Source organism: Cyanistes caeruleus, chromosome 4 (genome assembly GCF_971803275.1).
Source record: "Cyanistes caeruleus chromosome 4, bCyaCae1.hap1.1, whole genome shotgun sequence".
Taxonomy (NCBI): Eukaryota; Metazoa; Chordata; class Aves; order Passeriformes; family Paridae; genus Cyanistes; species Cyanistes caeruleus.
The window spans coordinates 2,477,338-2,501,987 of NC_141704.1; the positions used below are offsets into that span (position 1 = coordinate 2,477,338).

The 24,650-nt window shown below is 44.0% G+C and overlaps 1 protein-coding gene across 9 annotated transcripts in view; it reads left to right on the top strand.

The window, feature by feature from the left end:
* Positions 1-24,650, top strand: part of CHCHD3 (coiled-coil-helix-coiled-coil-helix domain containing 3) — a 122,539-nt gene that overhangs the window by 74,053 nt on the left and 23,836 nt on the right. For all 9 annotated transcript variants that reach the window (XR_015286040.1, XR_015286039.1, XM_086886376.1 and 6 more), the window contains 2 exons: positions 815-898; positions 24,513-24,583. Coding sequence is in view for 7 of the 9 variants with exons in the window: in XM_086886376.1 (XP_086742502.1) it covers positions 815-898; positions 24,513-24,583 (155 nt within the window). In the remaining 2 variants the exon portion in view is untranslated. The remainder of the gene's footprint in view (positions 1-814; positions 899-24,512; positions 24,584-24,650) is intronic.

The window sequence follows — 24,650 nt, forward strand, 5'->3', positions numbered from 1 at the left end:
AAAATTGATCTTGACAAAGGGAATCAAGCCTTGTATCTGCAATATGTGGTGTAATTGTTATAATGGCCTACAGTAGATAATTATTAGTCACTAAAGATATTTTATTAAAAAATTATGAACCTGGAAAGTATTTGCATTGATAATTTAGGTGTTAAATCCTTCATAGCTTGTTAAAAATCACTTGTCTGCTGTTTACACTGCAAGACTTACAGCTTTATATATTTTTAATAAATTCCTCTGTGCATATGTGCTTTTTAAATGTATTTTCTAATTTTTAATGAGTTCCCTTAATCCTAGAAAATGGGAAATAATGCAGATGAAAAGCCAAAAACATCAATTTGCTGAGAGCAGTGTCTCTTAAAAGAACACTCGGGTCATATTAGGATTGAAAAGATAAATATTTTAAATTATTCTATATTATTTTAGATTATTGGACATGAGAGTGATCCCATGTTTGAGTTTTTCAATTGAGTGGATACTTCAACCAATCTGGGAGTTTCCAGAGGAGTGATTCCTTATTAAAGAGGACAGGACAGTTTTGGATGCACTTTTTAGCAAATGCAGAAAAAGATTTTGTTCTTCCCAAATATCCACCTGTTTAGAATTAGGTTTTCTTAAGTTTAGAAGTGATTTACCAAGTTAATTCAAATTAAAAGGTAAAAATAAATCCCAGCCTGGCGCATTCTGGTGACGTTTCCAAATCCATTTGGGCAAACTCGGGCAGAGCTGTTGAGGAGGGGAGGAAAAAGCCCAGAATTATGAATAATATCCTTGATTCAATAATTTTATTATTCTATTCCTTTTTTTTTTCTAGGCCAGGCAGCTGGAAGAGAAGGAGAGGGAGCTGAAGAAACACGATGCCTACTACAAAGAGCAGCTGGCTCGGCTGGAAGAGAGGGTAAAACCTTTTTTTCCCTTTTTAATTAATATTCCCCCCCCCCCTTTTTTTTTTTCCCCTTTCTGTTCATTTCTGCTCCTGGTTATATTTACAAGATGACTTTTTTAAGGAGGTAAAGATTAAAATTCTGGCCAGAGGGGTTATTTTTGTATTGCTGGTGCTGTTTCTGGCTTAATATTGACAAGGTGGAAGGTTTGATGGGAGAATATTTGTTTTCTGTACTAACAAACTTCTCACATTCGCTGTGGGATTTCATCTGTCACGGTAATTACAGACAGAAAAATGAAATAATGAGGTTATTTTACACCAACGCTGATGAAGAGCCAGTGAAAGTGAAGAAGTGTCACCAAGTAAAATAATTTAAATTAAAATAACAACAAAAAAAAGTGAAGTGTGAAGGGACATAGTGAATTTCTGCTTTCAGTGGGTGGAATTAGTGATTCCTCCATCAGTACATGGAGAGTTTAATTTTAATTCCAAGTTTATACCATGTTTAAAAAGCACTTTTGTGTCTTTATCTCATCACAGACTTGAAATTAAACTGTAGAGAGCAGCTTGGGAAGCTGTGGGACTTGCTTACAGTGGCTTAACATATTGCTGTTAACATTCCCATTCTTTACAGGGTATTATTTTATAGGATGTTAATTTCAAATAATTACTGCTGTCATCATTTCCTGGCTCCCAGGTTGGTTGTAACCTCCAGCCTGAATACATTTTCCTCCTTTACCCTCTGCCTTCTTCCTGAGCTTATATATCGGTGATTAATTCGGATTTTTTTTTTGTTAGTTGGCTGTGAAAATTATTAACAAGATACATATTCATTGAAGCAGCTTAGCAGGCCACAAGAAAACCCCTTGTTTTTCTGGATTAGGAAGAAGAACATGTTGCATGAATTATCAGTGTGTATAATTGGTGTTAATGAATATTTTAAATCCAGGGTACATCCGATACCATCTCGGTGTTTTGTCCTCCCTTTTTGAAGATGACATTAATGAAGTCCCGTGCTCTTGGCAGTAAAAAGGAGTTTGAAAGGATGAGGGGAAATCAGTTTAATGATTCTAAATTGGTGCATTATTTAAACAGCTAAAAATTAAGATCCTTCACCAAATAACTCCACAGAACACTTTCCTTTTTCTCCAGTGGCTGCCTTGGTGTTGGAGGAAAAAAACTCCAGTGGGATTTTATCCAGACTGGATTTTCTGGGGTGGTTGTAGCTGTGTGGAATAATTCATGGCAAAGGATGTCTGATAAACCATGGATATTGGGCAGCTTTTTCTTTCCCCTTTTTTTACCTTTTACATCTTTTTAGATGTTTTTCTTGGTCACTTTTCACATTCATGTGGGTCACTGGTATGGTGGCTTCACTTGCTCCTGTTAGTGAAGACTCTGATGTGTGTAAATACATTTTTGTGCTGTGTGAGGGAGATAATGAACTTTAAGTAACTTTATTTGAGTTCTGCTGGAGTGCCACCCCCAGGGGATGGGAAATAGGAAATTCTGCCACCTCTTGGTTTCTCTGCCTGGCTTGGAAATCCCCAGGATTGCAGCAAGTAGAGATTTCCTCGTTTTTTACCATGGGTGATGTTTGCTCTGTGTTCAGAGTGGAGTTTTTGTGCTACCAAGCCTTGTCTTTTCATTCTGACTCCTTATTTGTCAGGTAAAATCCTCTGCTTTTCCAAGTTGTCATCCAGTTTGTCATCAAGGTAGATTTTGATCTCTCTCCTACACAAAAAAGGTGCTGTTCCAGCTCTGAGAGGAGCGAGCTCTGTGTTCCAAATCTGACTTGGAATTTCTTCAGAGGGGTGGAGACTGCGGAGTGAAAACCTGGAAAAGCAGAAGGGTCAGAGCTCCTGCAATCCCACCTTCCCCAAGGCTGGACCCTGCAGCCCTCACTGGGCTCACCTGTGAGCTTCTGTGCTGGGAAATTTGAAAATTGGGATGGAAATAGAGCCAAAAAAAAAAAAAAAGGAAAGTCTGGAAATGACAGAACATGAAAAGAGGCTGGTTTGTTGTTCCTGAACTTGTCCTGCTTTCAGTGGAAGGTGCACAGAGACAGAGCAAGGGCTGCTCAGCAGAGGGAATTTCGGAACAGGAGGTGGGGTGGGAGCAAGCAGAGCTCAGAGAATTAATGTCAGGGTGCAGAAATGTTCAATCCGAGTCTGTCACCTGTGACAAAGAATGCTAATTACAATCTCAGATCATTCCCACATCAAATAAGCACACTTTAAAAACACTTCAGTTATGCCTATGTGGTATTTCTGGCTGTTGCATCATGAAGTGTCAGAGCTCATCTCGATGATTAATTGGCTTTTTGATTACTTAGCCTTTTCAATTAGAAGCTTCGTATTTGTGTTCTTCAGTGCTGCTGAAAAAACAATGCAGACGTTGATAATAAAGGGAGATGACAACAGGACAGATTAGTGTCAGCACAGCGTGCTCCTTATGGAGAAAATTATCCATATTCAGTGCCAGATGAAGCCTGTCAATTATAAAATATTTCAGTGACTGAGGGAAGATGCTCAACCTTTACTGGGTATTAATACAGGACAAAATAACTGCACAAGTGACAGCTGCGATAGTAAAACATCAACAGTTCTATTCTCCAGGGGAATAACCGTTCATAAATTTGGTTTATGTGCTAAAAACCTTTTGATACTTCCCCAAAACCCAGCAATTCCCCTAACAGCTGCCAGTGTTTCTAGGTCAAAGATAGCACATAAGCTATTAGTTATTACATGCTCCACAGCAGCAGAGCAATAGCAGAGAGTTTAACAAAGCAGTTCAAGAGCAACCTTCCCCTGCTCTGCATCTGACTGGGAGGTGCAGCTGTGATTTGGGTGTTCACACGTGAAGCTTGGAGGGGAATTTGTCGCTGTTTTTCATCGTCCACCTACAGGATGAAAGTGATTCTTGACTACAGCAAAACCCAGAGGTGAAACAGTGCTGAGGTCACTGAGTTTTGTGTTAATTATTTACTTACGAGTGCAGGGTCCTGCACAAGGTTCAGGGCAATCCAAGCACAAATCCAGGCTGAGGGGAGAAGAGGGTGGAGAGCAGCCGTGGTGGAAGGATTTGGGGATTTGGGGAATGAGAAGCTGGACATGCCCTGGCCGAGGGCACACGGGATGGGGGAGATTCTGTTCCTCAGCCTCCCTCAGGTGAGACCCCACCTGCAGAGCTGCCCCAGCCCTGGGGACAACAGCAGCAGGACCTGGAGCTGCTGGGGAGATTCCAGAGGAATCCATGGAGCTGCTCCAGGGCTGGAGCCCCTCTGCTCTGGAGCCAGGCTGGGAGAGCTGGGAATGTTCCCCTGGAGATGGGAAGGCTCCAGGGAGAGCTTCCAGCACATTCCAGGAATTCAAGGAGCTCCAGGAGAGCTGGAGAGGGACTGGGGACAAGGCCTGGAGGGACAGGACACAGGGAATGGCTTCCACTGCCAGAGGACAGGGATGGATGGGATGTGGGGAAGGAATTGCTGGCTGGGCTGGAATTCCCAGAGCAGCCCCTGGATCCCTGGAATGTCCAAGGCCAGGTTGGACAGGGCTGAGAGCATCCTGGGACAGTGGGAATTGTCCCTGCCAATGGATGGGGTGGAACTGGATCATCCTGAAAGTCTTTTCTAACCCAAACCATTCTGTGACTCTCTAAGGAGACAATAAATCTGTATTAAGGAAAGAGCCCCAATGTGAAATCAGAGCCCTTTTTCAAGGAATGCCATTCCTACCCTGTGCCACATGCTCAGGATCTCTGTCTCTCCTCACTCAATGCACTTCCCTGCATTTCTGGTGTTTCTAGGAACAACTTGCTGTCTTCTCTGTCTAGTCCCTCAAATTCCAGTGGAGAGGTGCAGCATTTCTGCCTGGTTTCAGTGCCCAGTGTCTGTAAACTTCATTTATAACCAGCTCTGCATCTCCAGTGTCCCTTTGCTGTGCAGCTTCCAGTCCCCATCAACACTGGCACAGGCACAGGATTTTCATGCAGAGCAGCTTGACATCCCATTTTTCCTGACATCCCAGTTTTCCTGACATCCCAGTTTTCCTTCACCCCGTTGCTTTTGCTTTACAACATTTTTTATGAAGGACACATGACCCTCTGCTGTTTCTCGCTGTAGTTTTGGCATCACACAGACACTCAGTGAGCTGTGTCTGCTCCTGCTCTGTCTCTGAGACTGATGGGACTCCCCAGTTCCAATTTCCTCCAGCAAACCCAGCTATTTTCATGTTGCACTGCTTCCTAATGCTAATATGCATCATTAGGAGAATCCTGCCCCAAGTCATGGGAGCAGAAGGGAATTAATTTTAATACCCTGCTGTATGACACAACTACTTAGTTTATCAGTGTGAATGAGCAAGATATGGATCCTCACATTAATCATAATATTTTCCATTGGAGCCAAGTTTCTGTGCTCCTGAGTTTCTTAGAAATATTTTTAAGTGTTGAGCAGTTTGGATGTGAGTGCTGTGGGGTGAGGTAATAGGATTATCCTGGAGCAGGAATCTGAGGGGTGGCTCAGCGAGCTGGGGAAGGGGCTCAGCCTGGAGAAAAGGGGGATCAGGGGGAATTTCTGGCTCTGCACAACTCCCTAACAGGAGGGGACAGCCAGGGGGGTCGGGCTCTGCTCCAGGAACAGGGACAGGAGGAGAGGGAACAGCCTCAGGCTGGGCCAGGGGAGGTTTTAGATTTTGATATTAGGAAAGATTTCTTCCCTGAAAGGGCTGCCCACCGTGGCAAAGATGGGATTCCCATCCCTGGAGGGATTTATCAACTTGAAGATGTAGCACTTGGGGACATGGCTCACTTGATGATCTCAGAGGGCTTTTCCATCCTAAACAATTCCACAGTTCTGCCATTCTGTAGGAGTTTAGAGGTTTCAGTGTTCCCATGGATTCAGTACACATTTAACAGCCTAGGAGTCACTGCTCTGCCAGCTCTTGGCCCATTCCACAATCCCCACACAGCCTCGTGGTGGGGCTGTGGTGGCCTTTGCGTGGGGACATTCCTGCTCCGCATCCATCAGTGCCAGATCCCAGTCTGGGAATGCAGACATTCAGTTCAGGAAATGTTGATCCACTTCTCTGCATCCCTTTCTCTCCTGACTTAAACATCGAGGAAGGATTTGCAAATCCCAAGCTCGGCACTTAATTTGGGGATTCTGCTTTCCATGAAGGCTGTCAAGGAGCATTAACCTTAAGGTAAGATGAGCACATGGAGCACAAAGCTCTGAGCTGATGGCACATTCTATCCCAGGTGTTAAATGGTATTATCCATCCTGCTTGCTACAGTAAATAGGATTTTGCTATTATGATGTGTCAGGATTTTCAGAGAAATCAAATTTACTAGACACTAAACTGCCATCCTCACTGCTGAGCAGCTTTATTCTGGGATCTTGTATTCATCCTAATCCTGTTGGTAGGAAATGCTTTTACCAATTGTGTGGGGAAATTATAACTTAATGATCTCTTCCTTTTTCTATTCAAGGCTTAGGATGGCCTAACATGCTCTGCAGTGATAGCCCCAGTGCTGAGCTGAGGAGCTGATCTGCAGCTTCCCAGCCAGGAATTGGCTTTTGTGGGGGTTTCTCATCGGCAGAAGTGCCCAGGTGCCAGCAATGCCAGCCCCACATTTGTTCAGATGCTTCAGAGCCTTGTTTACCTTTTCAGATATCAACAACTCAGTAATCAGAGGCTGTTTGATGGGCTCTTTGTAAAGTGGAGTTTGCAAGATGTAGGTAACAGAGGGGGCACTGGAACAAAGCAGGATAATAACCACAAACATTTTCATTCCCTACAAGGTAATTTAGCAATATAAAGGGTTTTTTTTTTTGTTTCTATTTGTGCTCAGTTATCAGTCTGTTTACTCTTTCTGATCTCAGGTGGCTGTAGCAGCGAGAATTCCAGGAGCAGAGGATGATTCTGCTCTCGTCGCTCCTGTTTAGAAGTCTGTATTTGCCAGAGCAAACAGTGTTTACTCTCCCCACATTTGTGTGCATTCCTTCACACCTTCCACAGCCAACTAGCAGCGATGTAGGTGCATGTTTGGAGACTTGAGGCTGGATCCAGCCAAGTAGGAAATTATTTTGGCTGATGAGCACTTAGGGAAGAGGCAGGGACAGCTCAACAAACCTGATGTTCTTTTTCCCGTGAAGGCATGGAATTACTCCAATATTCCCTAAATATCCGTGGTTTGAAAGAAAATAGTTCCATCATTCCCACTCTGCTCCTATTTTTGAGCTACTCTGGGTGTTTGTGTCCTGTTTCTATTTGCCTGGCTCTATTTCTGTATCAAATAAATAAATGTATATATGCACACTCACACACAGAGTCAATACTTTAACTCTATTTCCAAGCACTTTTCCAATAGAGGCAATAAAATACATTACAGCTTCCATGTGATGAATTCCACTGACTGCCATATCATCTCATTGTTAATGAATTGTGTTATTTCTGTGAAGTTAGTGGGGCCTTTTCCTTTTTAAATGGATATTCAGCTGCCACAGCGACTTCTTGCAGCTCTCCCAAATCGCTGCAGTGGGAGACCTGAGGAGAAAATCAAGATATATTAATTTCTCATTTTGTACTTGGGCCAAGAGACTTTTCTATGTCTCAGCTCATGTGCTGCACCAGGGAGATAAAAGTAGGAGTTCATCAGACTTTCCCAGTGCTTTGTATTTCCACACTGCTCCTGAAAAAAAACCCCTTTTTAGCACTGACCACAGCACAATGTTTTTGTCAGTTTAGCATAATAAAGCTGTCAACCCACCCCGTGATCTTGCCAATATTAGAAAATTCCTCTTTTCAGATTTCATTCTGTTTGGGGGACAGAGCTTTTGTTGAATTGCTTCTTGCCTGGCAGGTTGAGATTAGGAAACTTGCTACCAATTACAATATCTGAAACCTGCACCTGATTGACAGCCCAGGCTGGAGTGTTGTATTTAACGCTCTGCCTCCGTATCTTGCCCAGCCACAATCATTATTCTCAACAATTCAGTCTCAGCCTTGATTTCATTTTTTTCCTCCTCATAATCTTTTATTTACCATTTCTGAGTAAGTAGCTAAGATGTTTATTATTAAACACACACCTCAGCCGTGTGTTTTTCCCCCAAGTGCACCAAAAATGCAGAGTTTCACGTTTGCCATGAAAAATACCTGGTTCTGTCTCATCTTTCACTATCACATATCCAATCAATAGCAAGGCTGAAATGCTGCTTAATAACAAAATGAGGAGTTGTTCCACGCTGAATAGCAGCTATTGATGTTTCTCTAAATGTTTGTTTATAGATTGTTTTTCCATTATGTATGTGTGTCTTTATAGAGAACAAAAAAAAACCCCTGTGATAACAGGATTTCAGGATTTCTCCCGCTGTGCACTAAAATTCCTGATAACTTTTAATGTGCAGCCACAGTTTCATACAGGTTGTTGCAGTTTCCTCCAGCATGTGCAAAGAAAAGAAAAAAAAAAAAGGTGTTTAGAAAGATTTCTGATTATTTTGTAGTTTTAGTTCAGGGGAAAAAGATGACAATTCCATGTTTTTATTTTGGAAGAATTAGCACAAGTCTGGGGCTGATGGTACCTGGATGGGAACTCATAATTCAGAGCCCTGGAGCTGGGATGTGTTTATAGAATCACAGAATGATTTGGGTTGGAAGGGACCTAAAAGCTCATGGGCAGGGGCACCCTCCAGTACCTGAGGTTGCTCCAAACCATCTGGGAAGGCCCAGCCTGGAGAGGAGAAGGATCCAGGGAGAGCTTCCAGCACATTCCAGGGCCTAAAGGGGCTCCAGGAGAGCTGGAGAGGGACTGGGGACAAGGCCTGAAGGGACAGGACACAGGGAATGGCTTCCCACTGCCAGAGGGCAGGGATGGATGGGATCTGGGGAAGGAATTCCTGGCTGGGCTGGAATTCCCAGAGCAGCTGTGGCTGCCCCTGGATCCCTGGAATGTCCAAGGCCAGGCTGGACGGGGCTGGGGGCAGCCTGGGATGGTGGAATCACAGTGAGGCCAAGTTTATCCAGCACCAGTCACTATTTGAGTCAAAATTCCAGCTTTGCCTCAGCCCCCCTTGGTGACCGTGGGGTTTTTGGAGCGTAGTTTCATCTGCTCTTTCCCCCTTCTCCTTCTTAGGGAGCAAAAAAAAAGCTGTCACGAGAGGGAAATGTTTTAAATAAGCAAAATGGAACAAACTGATGGAATTTTTTGAATGTTAAAAGCTGTGTTTATCACTTTGTATAGGATATGGCAAAATGTTTTAACATATGGGGAGTTAATGAATAAGCAGCTTTCGCTTCACCCGGGTCTGTTCCTTCCTCCCACCATCTTCCCATCACAAGCTGAAGTTTGGGAACAAATACTGTGCTAAGTTAACACTGGATTAAAGCAACCCTCTGGGAGGTGCTCTGCAGGATTTCTTAGTTGAGATAACATTATTAGAGATTATTACAACTCTAAATTGAAGGGACCGTTCCCCTGGCCCTGCTGAAGGACCTCAGGTCTTGGAGCAGCTCTTGGCCTGTCAGGATGAGGAAGACCTGGAGGGGCTGGAGCGTGTCCAGGGAAGGGAACGGAGCTGGGGAAGGGTCTGGAGGTGCTGAGGGAGCTGGAAAGGAGCTCAGCCTGGAGAAAAGGGGGATCAGGGGGAATTTCTGGCTCTGCACAACTCCCTGCCAGGAGGGGACAGCCGGGGAGGTCGGGCTCTGCTCCAGGAACAGGGACAGGAGGAGAGGGAACAGCCTCAGGCTGGGCCAGGGGAGCCTCAGGGTGGAGATTGGGAAAATTCCTTCATGGAAAGGGCTTGTCCAGCCTGGCAGAGATGGAATTCCCATCCCTGGAGGGATTTCAAAGCCCTGTGGAGGTGGCACTTGGGGACGTGGGTCAGCGATGGCCTTGGCAGTGCTGGGAATGCTTGGGCTGGATGAGCTCAGAGGGCTCTTCCAACCTTAATGATTTTATGATTAGAGGAAAACAATCCCTTTTTGCCTAATCATTAGTAATTGTTCTCATTAGAATGCACTAATGTTTATGAGAAATTACTCCTTTGTTTTTTTATTGTTAATAATCCTGCAAACCCGATGGCTGAAATCATGGATTCATAGGAATCCTCTTCCTTTAATACAGGAAAACTCGCTGCCTTCATTTTCACTGCTGTCACTCTGAGTGATACTTTAATTTTTCCTGCCCCTAAAAATAGTGCAGTCCCATAACTGATGGATAAATTAGAGAATCCCCAGGAAATGCTGCTGAACGTTTCTGTTTGCCAGCACAATAAATGCAGAAGGCAATAAATGTCCTCTTACATCAAGAGGAGGCGGGTAATGAGTAAATTATGGGAAGAGGGATTTTGAAAATAAATGATCAATCCAATCTAAGTTGAAAAACAATTTATTAATAATTTGGCCTTCAGTGGGAGAGAGGGATCTGTGTAGCCAGAGGAGCTGGAGATGGACCACTGACATCTGGCAGTGATGGATTTTTGGGAAGTTGAATTAGGTTTATGAACAATTAAGCTGTGATTTAGACCCAGCTTTTTCCATCTGAGTTTTGGGGGTTCACCACTGTGTTACAGGAAAAAAAAAAAAGATTTAATTTTTATTTCTGTAATGTAAGCACAGAGGATGCTGGATTTGGGGAAAGTTTTGTGTGAAGGATGCAGCTCTTACAATGCCTGAGGAGATCTGGGCTCTGCACCACGTCCTGCTCTGGGGTTATCATTTTCTCACCTCATTTTCTTGTGCTTTCCATGTGCAGGAGGTGAAGCCCTGCCCAGGAGTGGTTGTGTCCAGTGGCAGCATCTTTAAAATCAGGGAGAGTCTGAAAGCTGAGCCAAAATCCCGGGATGTGCCCCCAGTTCAGAGAGAAGAGAGCTGCACTAGCTCTTTCTAACATTATTCATGGCACAAATCCCAGCTTTGGCCAGGCTTGGTCACAGGAGTGTGATTTTAATTAATTAATTAATTAATTAATTAATGAAATTAAAGTAAAAAAACATTTCACAGGAACAAAGTTTAAGTAAAGGTTTTTCTTCTGCCTTTAGAATTCACTACAGAGAGACAAAATTTTGTATTTTTCTGTGTTCTGTGAAACTCCTTCAAAAATAAAACAATAAATTTAAAACTGAGAGAAGGAACTGTCATTAGAGATGATCAAAGGGAGTTTTAGGAAGAAAATGGGAGAAAATAGGAGAGTAGAGAGAAAATCAGAGTAAAGGGCTTGGTGACAAACCTTGTGACAACTTCTTTGCAGCCAAATTTTTGCTTTAAAGGGCAAAACCAGTTGGTCTTGGGCACTGCAAATTTCCTTTAAAATCTCTGACCCCCCCCCTTCCTCCAGGAGAGTTTAGATGGCACCAAGTTTCCGTATTTGTGAGATACTGCTGGAAAAACAACGTGTCATTTTTACACTAATCCTTGCATGGTGGAAGTTTCTTCTCATTTTTTTTTATTCTGATTTAACTTTTTCCACCCTCTTTGTGGGTTCTGACACCAGCGAGGTATGAAATATGAAATGCTCTCCTGTCACTTTAGAAATCTTTATTTCCCCCCACCCCATGTCAGAGCTTAACCCTTTGCAGGCCATAATCACTCAGGAAATTTATGCACAGGGAAACAGCAAAGCAGAGCTGTGGTAATTAGGAAGCAAATCCAAATGAACCATAGCAGAGGAGTTCAAACATTTGTCTGCTTCTCAGAAGAGAATTATGATTGTTTTAAATGTCTTACCTTAATAAGGTAAGATTGGTTTTCATATCTTGGAACCACTTTAATCCAGTTCAGAGATTTTTTTTCCTGCAACAAAAATTGTCTATATATTTATCAACTGAAAGCCCAAAGAATATATTCCCTGTTTCTCAGACTGAGACAATAATGCAGAATATTTTCTGCTGTTTGATACCATATGTGTTTTTAAAATCACTGTAGATAATTTTTGTTCCATGCCAGCTCCGATATCTGTTCATGCCAAGCTCCCTATGGATTTCAGCAGTTCAGGGAATCATGGAATCAGAAAGGTTTGGGTTGGAAAAGACCTTAAAGCTCATCCAGTTCCAACCCCAGGGACACTTTCCACTATCCCAGGCTACTCCAGGCCCCATCCAGCCTGGCCTTGGGCACTTCCAGGGATCCAGGGGCATCCACAACTGCTGGGAAGTCTCTGCCAGGGCCTCACTGGAGCTGCTTCTGTTTCATCCCTTGGGAAATTCACCTTTTGCCTCACTTTGAGCAGGCAAGAGAAGAGCAGTGGAATCATCCAGGTATTGAGTGAATTCTCTGATAAATTCTGTACAAGCAGGCAGCACACAATTCATTATCCAGAGACATGAGTTAAAATGTGCAATCTTTTCCTGTCACCATTTTACTCAGCAACTTGTGAGGGCGTGATTTTGAATGACTATTTACTCATTTCTGGCACTCCTTGTCTGACATGTGCACATCCTGCTTCCCTTTTTGGATCAGATTCCAGCTTTTAAGATGGGGAATTGTTGTTTTTCATACAGGGCAGCTCCTGTTTCACGTGGATTTGCTGTGCAGTGCAGTGAAACAACAAAAAATACCCACAACTGAACATTAGGGACTGCTCTGGGTTATACTGAAATGCCTCATGCATCAGTTTTCAGCAAACCCTACTTTGTGGTGTTTGCAGCAGCGTTAGGGGCTGGATGTTTGTGTGGCTTTTTGGGATTACAACAATAATATGAAGATTTTCCCTCTTTTTCTCATTTCCTTTTCCTGCTGGTTTTCGGTTTTGAGAGCTTTGCATTCAGCAGGTTAAGCTGGAAGAGGGGACACAACACACCAAAAAAATACTTTTCTGGAAGCTCAGGATTGCTTTGGAAAGAGGAAGAGGGGATTCTGTCCCTCAGCCTCCCTCAGGTGAGACCCCACCTGCAGAGCTGCCCCAGCCCTGGGGACAACAGCAGCAGGACCTGGAGCTGCTGGGGAGGTTCCAGAGGAATCCACGGAGCTGCTCCAGGGCTGGAGCCCCTCTGCTCTGGAGACAGGCTGGGAGAGCTGGGGGTGCTCACCTGGGGAGGAGAAGGATCCAGGGAGAGCTTCCAGAACATTCCAGGGCCTGGAGGGGCTCCAGGAGAGCTGGAGAGGGACTGGGGACAAGGTCTGGAGGGACAGGACACAGGGAATGGCTTCCACTGCCAGAGGGCAGGGATGGATGGGATGTGGGGAAGGAATTCCTGGCTGGGCTGGAATTCCCAGAGCAGCTGTGGCTGCCCCTGGATCCCTGGAATGTCCAAGGCCAGGCTGGACAGGGCTGGGAGCAGCCTGGGACAGTGGGAGGTGTCCCTGCCATGGATGGGGTGGAATGAGGTGAGCTTTAAGGTCCCTTCCAACCCAACCCATCCTGTGATTCTTTAAGAAGAAAATCAGAGTTGTTTTGGAATAAAAGAAGAGCCCCAGTGTGAAACCAGAGCCTTTTTTCAGGGAATGTCATTCCCTGTGTGCCAGAGCTCGGGAGCTCAGTCTGTCCTTACTCAGTGCAGCTCCCTGTAGCTGAAGCTGTGTTTAAATTTCAATTTCAATTTCAATTGAAATTTCAATTTGCTGTGTTTAAATGAAAAACTGTTGATATCTTTTCTCCCATGTCTCTCTAATTCCACTGGATAGGTGCAATATTTTTTGACTTCACACTTCCACATAGTTCCTTGCCAGCTGAACACTCCCAGTGAAACAAATCCAGCCCAGACTGTATTCACTGCACGTCTCACACAGCTTTCATGAGCCTCCTTCCTTCTGAAGAGTTTCTGCTGCTCCTGTCACTGAATTTTTTGGAAACTTTTCTTTAATTATATGTTTAAAATAATGTGCAGAACGCTGATGATTTGAGCATCTCTTGTGGCTGAGCAGGCAGGAGTTTTTCAGTGGGATCTCAACTGAGCAAAACAAAATAATGCTGTGTATAGGTGAGATGAGTTATTGGATAATGGTAGAGGCTGGGCTTCCTTTTGTTAGAAAATGTGCAGAAATTGGTTTTTTTTAAAGGCTTTTTAAAAAGCAGTAAATGACCCTTTTAAATTCAGAAAACATCAATGAATTTTTTTCTTTGTATTGTTGCCACGAACTGACAAGAGATTATTTCAGGTACTTGTAAAATTGAAAGAACTTCATGAAAAACTGAAAAATCCTTACAAGACCCGTGCTTTTATATTGGAAAATCAGTGTAAAGTGCTGTGTGTGTTTGTAGCATGCAGCATGTGGCATATTTTTGAAGTGGGAGTTTTACCAGTGGTTGACAGAACAAGGATTTAGTGCCAGTGTCTGAGGGGACATTTGATGTCTTTTTACTGCAGTAGCTGATGCAATTAAAAGTTTTCAGACATGTGAACCTCTTTTTATGTGACTGGAGTTTACTGGCAGTGTTTTACTCCTCTTCTTGCCAGCTTTAAGAATTTGAAGATAGAATTAATGGGAAATTTCAGGGTGCAGGTGCCATAAATACAATTCCTGCTAGCAGGAATATGTGGCCCTGCACAGGACAACCCTAAAAGTCCCACCCTGTCCCTGAGAGCATTGTTCCTATGAGATAATTCCAGGTTTTAGAGCAGCAAAAGGGATGTTTTTCTTGTAGCTGCCCAAATCAAAGATGTGGGAGCTTTTGAGAGTCACTTTTGTACTTTGGAGGGATAAAAAGAAGAAAAAATATCGATTATATCAAGTTCATGTGCAATGCTCTCACACTTTATAAAATAAAATACAAAAATCCAAACTTACAAGTATTTCCATATGTTATCAGACAGCTGGGGAATCAATAGAGATGGAATTTATCCAGCAGGACCTGTTGCTGTGAGGAGTGAAGGAGACTTGGGAATTGTTGTGGTTGTGTTTGTGGCTTTTTGGAAGAACTACAATGTGGAGTTCTTCCCTCAGTTGTGAGGTGTTTTCTGGACAGCACAAGAGGCTGTAACAGAGAGTTTGTGGGTCTAAGTTGTGGTGTCTTTGTAAATCTCAGAGTGCTTTGGGTTGGGAGGGACCTTAAATCCCATCCAGTTCAACAGATGCGACACCTCTCACCATCCCAGGGTGCTCCAAGCCCCGTTTAGCCTGGCCTTGGACACTTCCAGGGGTGAATCCCATCCTAAAAGACAAATTCCAGGATGGATGCAGGGATTGGTTAGACCTTTTCTAACCCTGCACAGGGAAATGTTGAATTCACAGATTTTCCTAAAAGAAATGGCCATGGTAGGGGGTCAATGTGTGTGACACAAAGTGCATTCACAAAAATAACTGAAAGTCTGTTCTGGCCAAGGAGGGAGAAGGTGGAAAGTCTGGAGAAAGGCAGAAAGGTGTGCAGCACAGTGGAACACTTGGAATGGCAGGAAGAATAAAGGTTACAGTGGGAAAAAAGCTCTCTGTAGGACAGAGCATCCCCCAAATGCAGAAATGCAGAATAACAGCTCCGGCTTCAGCGATGCGCTGCGGGAGGGAGATGGGAACGGGAATCAACAGAACCCATGAGGAATGCAGGAAAAAGGAGCACAGGAAAGAGTGGGAATCATCTTCAGAGGCCACAAATCACAGATTTGTGAAATTAGGAAGGTTTGTAGGAGTCTGTGTTTGAATTATTTGGCATCATGTGTCATCCAGCTGAAGGAATTTTGTGGGTTTTGCCTTATTGAGAGCAATGCAGTGACTTTTTAAACTTCCAGATCAAATTATTTGGTGCTAATAATTCCACTGGGTCATGCTTTCATTTTCCTAAGCTCTGGAATTTGTCTGAGCAGGTTTTTAGAGAGAGCCCACCTGCTTTAGCTGTGGCTTTTCCTTCAGGAGGCAGTTCCTGAGCTCAGTGACTCTGCTGGGATCCACTCTTGGAAGAGCACTGAAAAATTCTCACATTACTTTGATTTAAACATGCTCAGAGCTCATTGCCTTTCTTACTTCACTAAATTAAATTTGAGCAGAGGTCTCCATCTAATCTGAGTGTTAAATGCAGTTTTCTTGGATTCAGCAAATCCAAACAAATACCTACATTGTTTTTTCATCAGGGATGTTTTATATCCTCTGCATTTTCATTGTAGCAGTGCTGATACCTCCTCACTGCTCTCACCTGACGTTCAAAGCAGCTTCCAGAAACCATCTTTGAAGTTTTTTAGTTCTTCACCATCACCAGAACCTGTTATTGATATGTAGAATTTTACAGTTTGGCTTTTGTTGTAACAGCATCAGTTCTCAGTCAGTTGGTATCAGATTTTCTGCCTTTTCTTGTGGCTGTTTTCATTTAGATCATGAAGTTTGCACAGTGACACCAAAATTCAGATTATTTGTGGCAGCAACATTCCAAGAAGTTCATTGCTCTGGCCAAATGCAAATATTAAAGTGGTTTTGAATATCAAACTCATCCTATTTGGATACTTCAGCTCATAATTCCACAAAATGAGAATTGGATAGGATTGATCAAACTGGTTCCTGAGGAAAGTTCCCACAAATACCAGCTCAAAAAAAACACAGACAAAACTTTTTAAAGCAGTGAGAGAAACAGCAACAAGCCCGTGCCATGACACTGTTGCCAGGACTGTTGGATTGAAAGAGACAGAATATTTTAGAATTTCTTTCAGGAACTTTATTTGTGGTTTCTTTGGGGCTGGCGTGTGAGCGTTATTTGTGCTTTTCAAAAAATGGTAATCTTGCACTCATTATGGCCCGAGGCAGCCAATCTCAGGCAGCAGTGATGGGGGAGATCTAATAAACAGAGCTAAACCCAGCTATTTTCCATTGATTTGAAAGAAGACAGAGCTAATCTGTGATTCTTTCTGTTGGGCTGCTGCCACAAGATGAATTTCACCTCCAGCTGCAGAGCAGATTGCACATCTACAAGCCAAAAGAGATTTTCACCCTGATAGCAGATCCGAGTTTCCATATTTATGGAGTTGTTCCCACTGCAAGGGGCCTTGGGAGGTCCAAGCACCTGCCTGGAGCAGATTGCTGAGGGCTTGGACAGAAGGGGATTTTTGGGGACCTCCAAGGCTGGAGATACCACAACCCCTATAATCCCTGTCCCTTGACTGCCCTTATAGGGAAGTACTTTTTTGACCATTTTCATGGGGTCTCTGCCTCCAAAAGCTGGCCAAAAAGAGTTGGAAACGAGTGGTGGTTAAAGGGATTTCCCCAGATTTTCTCTGACTTTGAGATTTCCTCTTAAAATCGTGGCTGCTGTAGGTCATGGAAGGGCTGCCCTGGACTCAGTGCTGTCTCTGCTGGAGTTTTGCCCTTCATGGATGACCTCAAATTGTTTTCCTTTGACTCTCCAGCACCTCAGGACTTTGTGGGAGTCATCCATGCGGGATGAGCTGAGCTGTGCAGGAATGGAATGGGAGATTTAGGCCGAGTGTTTGGAAATGACACGTGCAGCATGGACAGCTCTGTGCCTTGGGATAAAACACTGGGATATCCCTGGGAGTCACAGCCATTCCTGGATGGGACCCTGGGCAACCTGGGCTAGCGGGAGGTGTCCCTGCCCATGGCAAGGGGGTTGGAACTGGATAATCTTGAAGGTCCCTTCCATCCCAAACCATTCCAGGATTTTGGGATTCGTGCTGATCCTGGTTTGCTTTGAGCTGGTGTGATTCCCTCTGGTGAGGTTTTTGCTTTGCTTAAGTGGCCCATTGGACCAGTATCTAAGAATGAATTCCATGAGAGCAACCAGCAACAGGAATTAAAAATCCTCATTCCTGTGCTGCCGTCTGCACCCGATGCCACCAACAGAAGGGAATTCCCAACTTAGATTTCTTGGGCATCACCCCCTGGCAGCAGCAATTCCCATTCCCGTGTCCTCAAAGATGTACCACCTTCATTTTGGGGGGAAAGCCCCCTTTAGGGCATGGAGAAATAACCCCATTGGGAAAACCTAATTCCAACCACGGAATAGTGACAGGGCTGAGCTGAGAAGGGAAATTGTAAATGGGAACGATTTAAATGAGGCTTCTTGTCATCAGGAGGGGCCATAAATACACTTGTGCATTTTCAGGTGCATCTCTAAGCCTGAGCACATTTGTATTAACACCACTACTACAATTACATGCAGATTAGCTGCTTGGCTGAATAGCTGTAAGAACTTGGAATAGATTTGTCCTTTTCACAAAGGTTTTCATTTTCTTTGGCAGCTCTGAGTGTTAACAAATTAGAGATCGATGTTCTAGCAGGGCAGAAAAGTGAAGTGAGGCATGGCTGGGGAGAAACTTCAGAGCCATTAATAGTTGCAGTTAAAGGCATTAGTTAGTGATGCCTGAAAAACTGAGTTTTAATTCAAAAGAAAAGGTCAAAAATCGCTCTCTTTCCCCCCATTTTTTGCTGATAACTGAGTTAAATATTTTACCCTGCTTGCTGCATTCTGAATACCTTTGACATCTTTGAATATCACTGCAATCTTTGACAAGCACCCATCATGGAATCAAGCAAACACCGATGGGAAGTGAATTTCCTTCCTGCAGGATGTTTGCCAGGTGGAGCACATGTTGCTCCTTTGTTTTCATGGATTGGTTTGGGACCATAAACCTCATCTCATTCCATGGCAGGGACACCTTCCAGGTTTTTGTTTGGGTGGGTCTGTGGCATTTTCAACACCTTTGGATACCTTTTGGGTTTTATCTCTCTGCAGGAACAGGTACTGGGTGGATTTGGGTGTCCCAAATCCTCCCTGCAGTCCGTAACAGTTCAGGCATCTCTTCTGACCCAGGGTCAGCCTGGTCCTGACCCAGCTTCTTCCAGGACACAGCGGAGAAAGGAAGTTTTCTAAAGGCAGAAGAGAGGGAATTGCACTTGAATTTGAATTTGGGAGCTCTAGGCAAGCACCACCAAAATCCTGATAATTTCCTTAGTCTCAGCTTCCTTACCTGGGTGTCCTCTGTAGGCTCAGTCCAGGATCCCAGGTTGCTTCCTTTGCTTCTTTTACTTTTTTTTCCTGTGAGACTTTTCTTTCAGTTTGAATTCTCTTTCCCTGGCTTGTAACCACTTCTCCCACTTACTGCACATAAAACAGTTCTCCTCTGCTGTGAAAGCTCATCCCCTGCTCTGTCCATTCATCTTTAGTCCCTGAGTTCTCCTGAATTGTGGTGGAAGGGATTTGTTGGGTCCTTCTCCAAAGGCACTGTAGTTCAGGACTGGAAAACTGGTTTCCTTTGGGCAGCGACTGTTTTTTTGTGGAAAGATGCTCTATTTGGATAGATGTCATAAAAACCTGATTTTCAGCCCTATGGCAGATCTGGAGAACTTTCCCTCAGTGAGGGACAGTCAGTCCCCTCATTAAAAAGGAGCTCATAATGGGATTTAAATCAAGAGTAGAAGTCTTAAGTGTTATGGAGGATCTCTGAATGTGGATTTGGACATCCTTAGTTTCATCTCTGCAATAAAAACTGCACCAATTGACTGACTAGAGCAGCTGGATCAAATGAGAGCAGTCAGAACTTGTATAAAGAATAACTTATCTAAAAATTCAAGCACAGGCTTGATCTGCTGACATTTCAGAAGAAATTCCCTCATCCATAGATCATTTGGAGGCAGAATGAAGATGCAGTGTTACTTGGGAAGCTGTCTGATGTTAAATGCTTGGTTTTCCATAGCTTATTAAAATCAATTCAGGGACAAATAGAGGCTTTAAATTCAAATGAAAATGCCATTGGAATGGTCATATTTATAAATCTATAATTTAATGTAATTTGGAACTGTGGTAGAGGCACAGAACAGCTGATGGTTTTATTCTTTTTTTTCATTCTCTTTTCTTCCCTAATTCCTTCTCTCCTCACTCACTTGGTGGCAGTTCCAAGGATGAAACATGACAGGATTTTTTAAAGTTTATTTCTTCTAATCTTGCTTTTTTCTCTGTAGTCCAGAAGAGGCCCCAGGGCTGGAGCCCCTCTGCTCTGGAGCCAGGCTGGGAGAGCTGGGAATGTTATCCTGGAGAAGGGAATACAGGGAGAGCTTCCAGAACATTCCAGGGCCTGGAGGGGCTCCAGGAGAGCTGGAGAGGGACTGGGGACAAGGCCTGGAGGGACAGGACACAGGGAATGGCTCCCACTGCCAGAGGGCAGGGATGGATGGGATCTGGGGAAGGAATTGCTGGCTGGGCTGGAATTCCCAGAGCAACCCCTGGATCCCTGGAATGTCCAAGTCCAAGGATGGGACTTGGAGCATCCTGGTCAGTCTCGAGTCTGGACTGAAATAAGTGAAACAATTTCCTCATGGCTTTGGAAATCTCTTTTAAGGCCGTTCAGATCTCGGGCTCTGTGTCAACAGGATGATTAAAACAAAATGCTCCCTATTATCCACAAATGGCTTCGTTAAAGATCCTGAGATGAAATGGCCACAAGTACAATTAAGGGAGAAAAGAAGCTTAACTGCAGCAGAAATGGATTAAAAAGAGGCACAGAAAACTTCCCAATTTGCCATTCAGGGAACAGGATAATCTTTGCCTGCCGATGCTTTGAGTCTTTCCGTGGGGGAGGATGAGAAGGAGAGAGAAGTCTTTAAATTAAAAATTCTCCCCTGATTCTCAAAGGTGCCAAACAGCCCAAGCCCTTGGTTCCTTTGGTGGGTGGAGCAGGTGCTGAGCTGAGCTGGAGTCAAGCTGGGCTCGTTTTTGTCTTTCCCAGCACTAACTTGAAGCAAAGGGCAGATTCGTCTCTTTTGTATGCAAGTCAAAAGTCTTTTTTTTCCCTTTGTCAAATCAACTGTTAACTACATAACTACATATTAAATTTAATTAAAAAAAAAAAATTAAACAGATTTCATGAATGTTACTGTCATAATGAATCTCTTTAGGGCTTTAAGGGTTTAAAAGCAAGAATTCAATGCCAAAATCAGTCGTGGTCTGTCTGCAGTAAAAACAGTTTCACCACATTTGTAATAAAGTCGTGCATATAGGTGAGGTATCTCTGGTGAAATTAAATGAGGGATCTCAAGTTCTCCTGGTTCTTTTGATAATTTTCTGTCAGCTTGGATGACACAGGAACTCTCAGAACTTTCCCTGCTTGCAAATCTGAAGGTTTTCAGCCCAGAGTGAAAGGTGTACTCGTGCTTTGAGCTCCCCCATGCAGACAAAACAGTGACCTTCTGAGGGGCTCCAGGCATTTATTTTCTTACACAGACCTTTGAAATCAGAGCTGTTGAGAGAAATAATTCTCCCCTTATTCCTCCAGCTTTAAGAAGCTTCTGCTCCCACTTTCTCTCAGGGAAAATTAATTCGGTGGCAGATGTGGTGAAAACACTTTCACCCGTGGCCAGATCTCATTTTCCTCTTCCTGACTTCTGGCCTTATTTATATTTTCTGTGGCTCTGTGTACATATCAGGGCAAATTGGATGGATTTAGAATTAAAATTGAAGTTCTCTTTAACTTCTTGTTCAGCCTGTTTCTCTCAGTTCACTTTGAGGGTGGCTTTGGAAAAGGCACCACTTGCTACTCAATTTTACTGCAGTATCTTCATTATCTTTGGTCCAAAACTGCTGGATTTGGGTTTGAAGGGGACTTTAAACTTATCCAGTGCCACCTCTGCCATGGCAGGGACACCTCCCACTATCCCAGGGTGCTCCAAGCCCCGTCCAACCTGGCCTTGGACGCTTCCAGGGATGAGGATAATAAATGTCTGCTTTTATCTGGAGATGAGGAAGTGATGTTACAGCAGCATTTTTTATCTGTTTTTAGGGAAATGACCACTGCACTTTTATCTGGAGGATTAGGGAGGACTTGGAAAACGAAACTTCATCTCTGGGTTACGGGGAGTTTATCTCTAAAAGAGAATCTGAGTGAATTTCAATAGCAGACCTGAGCCAACAAACAGCACACTTCATCTAAGATAACAAATGATTTCTTGATAGCTTGTAGGATTAAAACTTCTGGGCATACAGAGCAGCTCAGTTGATCACTTGAACTGCAATTAAAAAGCAGAACAAGTACACCCTGAATATTGTTTTTATGTCAGAAATGCTCCTTCATGCTTGAAAATGAGAAAAAATTGCAATCGATCCTTACAACTGTTGTGTTCATCTTTATTGACCAGGCCAAAGAAAGATAAATGGCAGCCTAAATAAGATTCTAGTCCGTGTTGGCCTGGGAGGGGACAGGGGGTGATGGAGAACCATTCATCATCTCAGCCCTGCTCCGTCCACGCTCGCCCTGCCGCCCATCACGGGCTCATCCCATCCCATCCCATCCCATCCCATCCCATCCCATCCCACCCCACCCCATCCTCCTGGGCCTGGCTGGGATGGGGCAGCTGGGATTGCTGGATGCCAGTTTCGCTGGTGTGAGGAGAATTTCACTTCCCTTTGCTCACGGATGATTTATGAAGAAATAAACGAGCGCCGGTGGCGGGCGTGGGAAGCAGGGGGTGAGCGATGGGGTGTGGGGCTGGCAGTGGGGACCGCAGCAGAGCTCTCTGCTCCTCCTGAGCCGGGCCTGACCTTTGTCTGCAGTGCCTCTCACCCAATTTGTTTTCATTTGGGAGAAAATATTAGCCCTGCAATACAATTTTACCCCTGTCTGGAGCTGCCATTTTATTCACTGATTTCGGTACGTTTCAAGATTATCGTTCTCAAGGAAGAAGCTCGGAAGATGAAATCTTTAAGTGGGAGGGAAAAATGTTTCTCTTTGCAATTTTTTTTGTAGTTGGTGCATACCTCTTTTGGAATTTCGGGAGTGAGACCTGCACTGCTCATAAAATGATAAATATTCCTCAGAACATGTTTACTCACCCAGTGACCACAGACCTGTGTCATCTGTGACTTTTATGGAAGAGTGATCTCTCCACTTAAAGCCTTCTCCATTTTTTTTCCCCCCCCTAAAAATGTTTTTGTCACATTGCTTTTCCATACATCAACGTCTTAAGCTAAACTGCTTTATTTTACCCAAAATTAAAATGGGGATGGTGCTTCCCAAGGACAGGATTGTGGCATCCATGTGTGTTATGGAATCATGGAATGGTTTGGGTGGGAAGGGACCTTAAAGGACATCCAGTGCCACCCCATCCATGGGCAGGGACACCTCCCACTGTCCCAGGCTGCTCCCAGCCCCAGTGTCCAACCTGGCCTTGGACACTCCCAGAGATCCAGGGGCTGCTCTGGGAATTCCAGCCCAGCCAGGAATTCCTTCCCCAGATCCCATCCATCCCTGCCCTCTGGCAGTGGAAGCCATTCCCTGTGTCCTGTCCCTCCAGGCCTTGTCCCCAGTCCCTCTCCAGCTCTCCTGGAGCCCCTTTAGGGGCTCTCAGCTCTCCCAGAACCTTCTCTTCTCCAGGATGAACATTCCCAGCTCTCCCTCAGCCTGACACAAGTTAAATATTTGAAAGATGCCAAATCAATATTGAGGCATCAATAACTCCAAAGCACGGGATAAAGTCCCAGGTTGTTAAAATGAGGATTCAGCTGGTTTTGATGTAATCACACAGTGTGGGCTTGTCAGGATTTTGTTGCCATGTTAACATCACTCCCTGGGACGCCGATGACTCAAAGCTACACCAGAGTTCCTGCAAGTGACAGCACAACGTTTTTGCCTCTCCACGCCCTGTTTCCACCAGCATTCCGAGGAAAATGGTTTCAGAGAAGTTTTGAGCTGCTTAAACTTTGCTTTCTCCCTCCAGCTGGGCAGCCAGGTGCCTTGGTTATTACAGCTGAGGTCCAGCTGTGCCAAGGCTATAAAAACCTCCTGAAAAATGCCACCTCTGTATTATTGAGACATGAAGCAAAACAACATTCCAGCCATTTATCTCAGGCTGTAGGATCACAGAGTTCTTTAGGCTGGAAAAGACCTTTAAGATTATCGAATCCAACCATTCCCAGCACTGCCAAGGTCACCACTGAGCCACGTCCCCAAGTGCCACCTCCACATGGCTTTAAATCCCTCCAGGGATGGGGACTCCACCCCTGCAGTTGCTCCAATGCCTCACCACCCTTTCCATGAAGGAATTTTCCCAAACTGAAGCTGAGGCTCCCCTGGCACAGCATTTTCACACCTAAAAATCTTCTGTTGCTTGGTGAGCATCTCTCACCTGTACTTTGGAAATGAATGGTTTTGTAGAACCGAATCAAAGCCATCCCTGGGTTTAGGGGAGATGAAAATCTGTTCTGAAGCCACCTGGCTTTAAAAATTAAAATTAGCAACTGATTGAAGCAACCTGGGAGTTTGGAATATTCCAGGGACTCCTTAGAGAGGCGTTCTCAAGGCACAGAGCAAAAAGGGAAAGTCGAGCCATCGTTAATTTATTGTGGGACTTTGAAGCTTGGCTCGAGTGTTGCCTGTGAGGTGGGGGGAGATGTGTGTGAGGAACACAAACAGGGCACTGCAGAGGAATCAAGAATCAGTATTTTGGTTTTGATTACTAATGAAGTTGCAAAGACTCCAGGAACACCTTGTGCTAAATACGGGATTTTTACCTCATGTCCCTTTAGAGTTTCTTCCCCAAGAGCAATTTGTTTTGCAGAATCAAGACACACTTAAAAAAAAAAATTAAAAAAAAAAAAAAAAAGAAAACAAAAAAAAGTGCTTTCTGAAACTTTGTCATTTTGTGGTTAGGTTTTGAGGGTTTTTTGAAACAACTTAAATCCAAAATCAGCTTTATTGACTAGATATTAGCATACCTGTAGACAATACTAACCGACATCTGTATTTATTCTGTTTGTTTTCCAGAGTGCCCAGTTCTACAAAGTCACCACTGAGCAATACCAAAAAGCTGCTGATGAAGTCTCATCTCGGTTCAAGTGAGTCCTTTCTCCTGTTTATTTCCTGGCAGCTGGATGAGTTCTTAGCACATTAAAATGCACAATA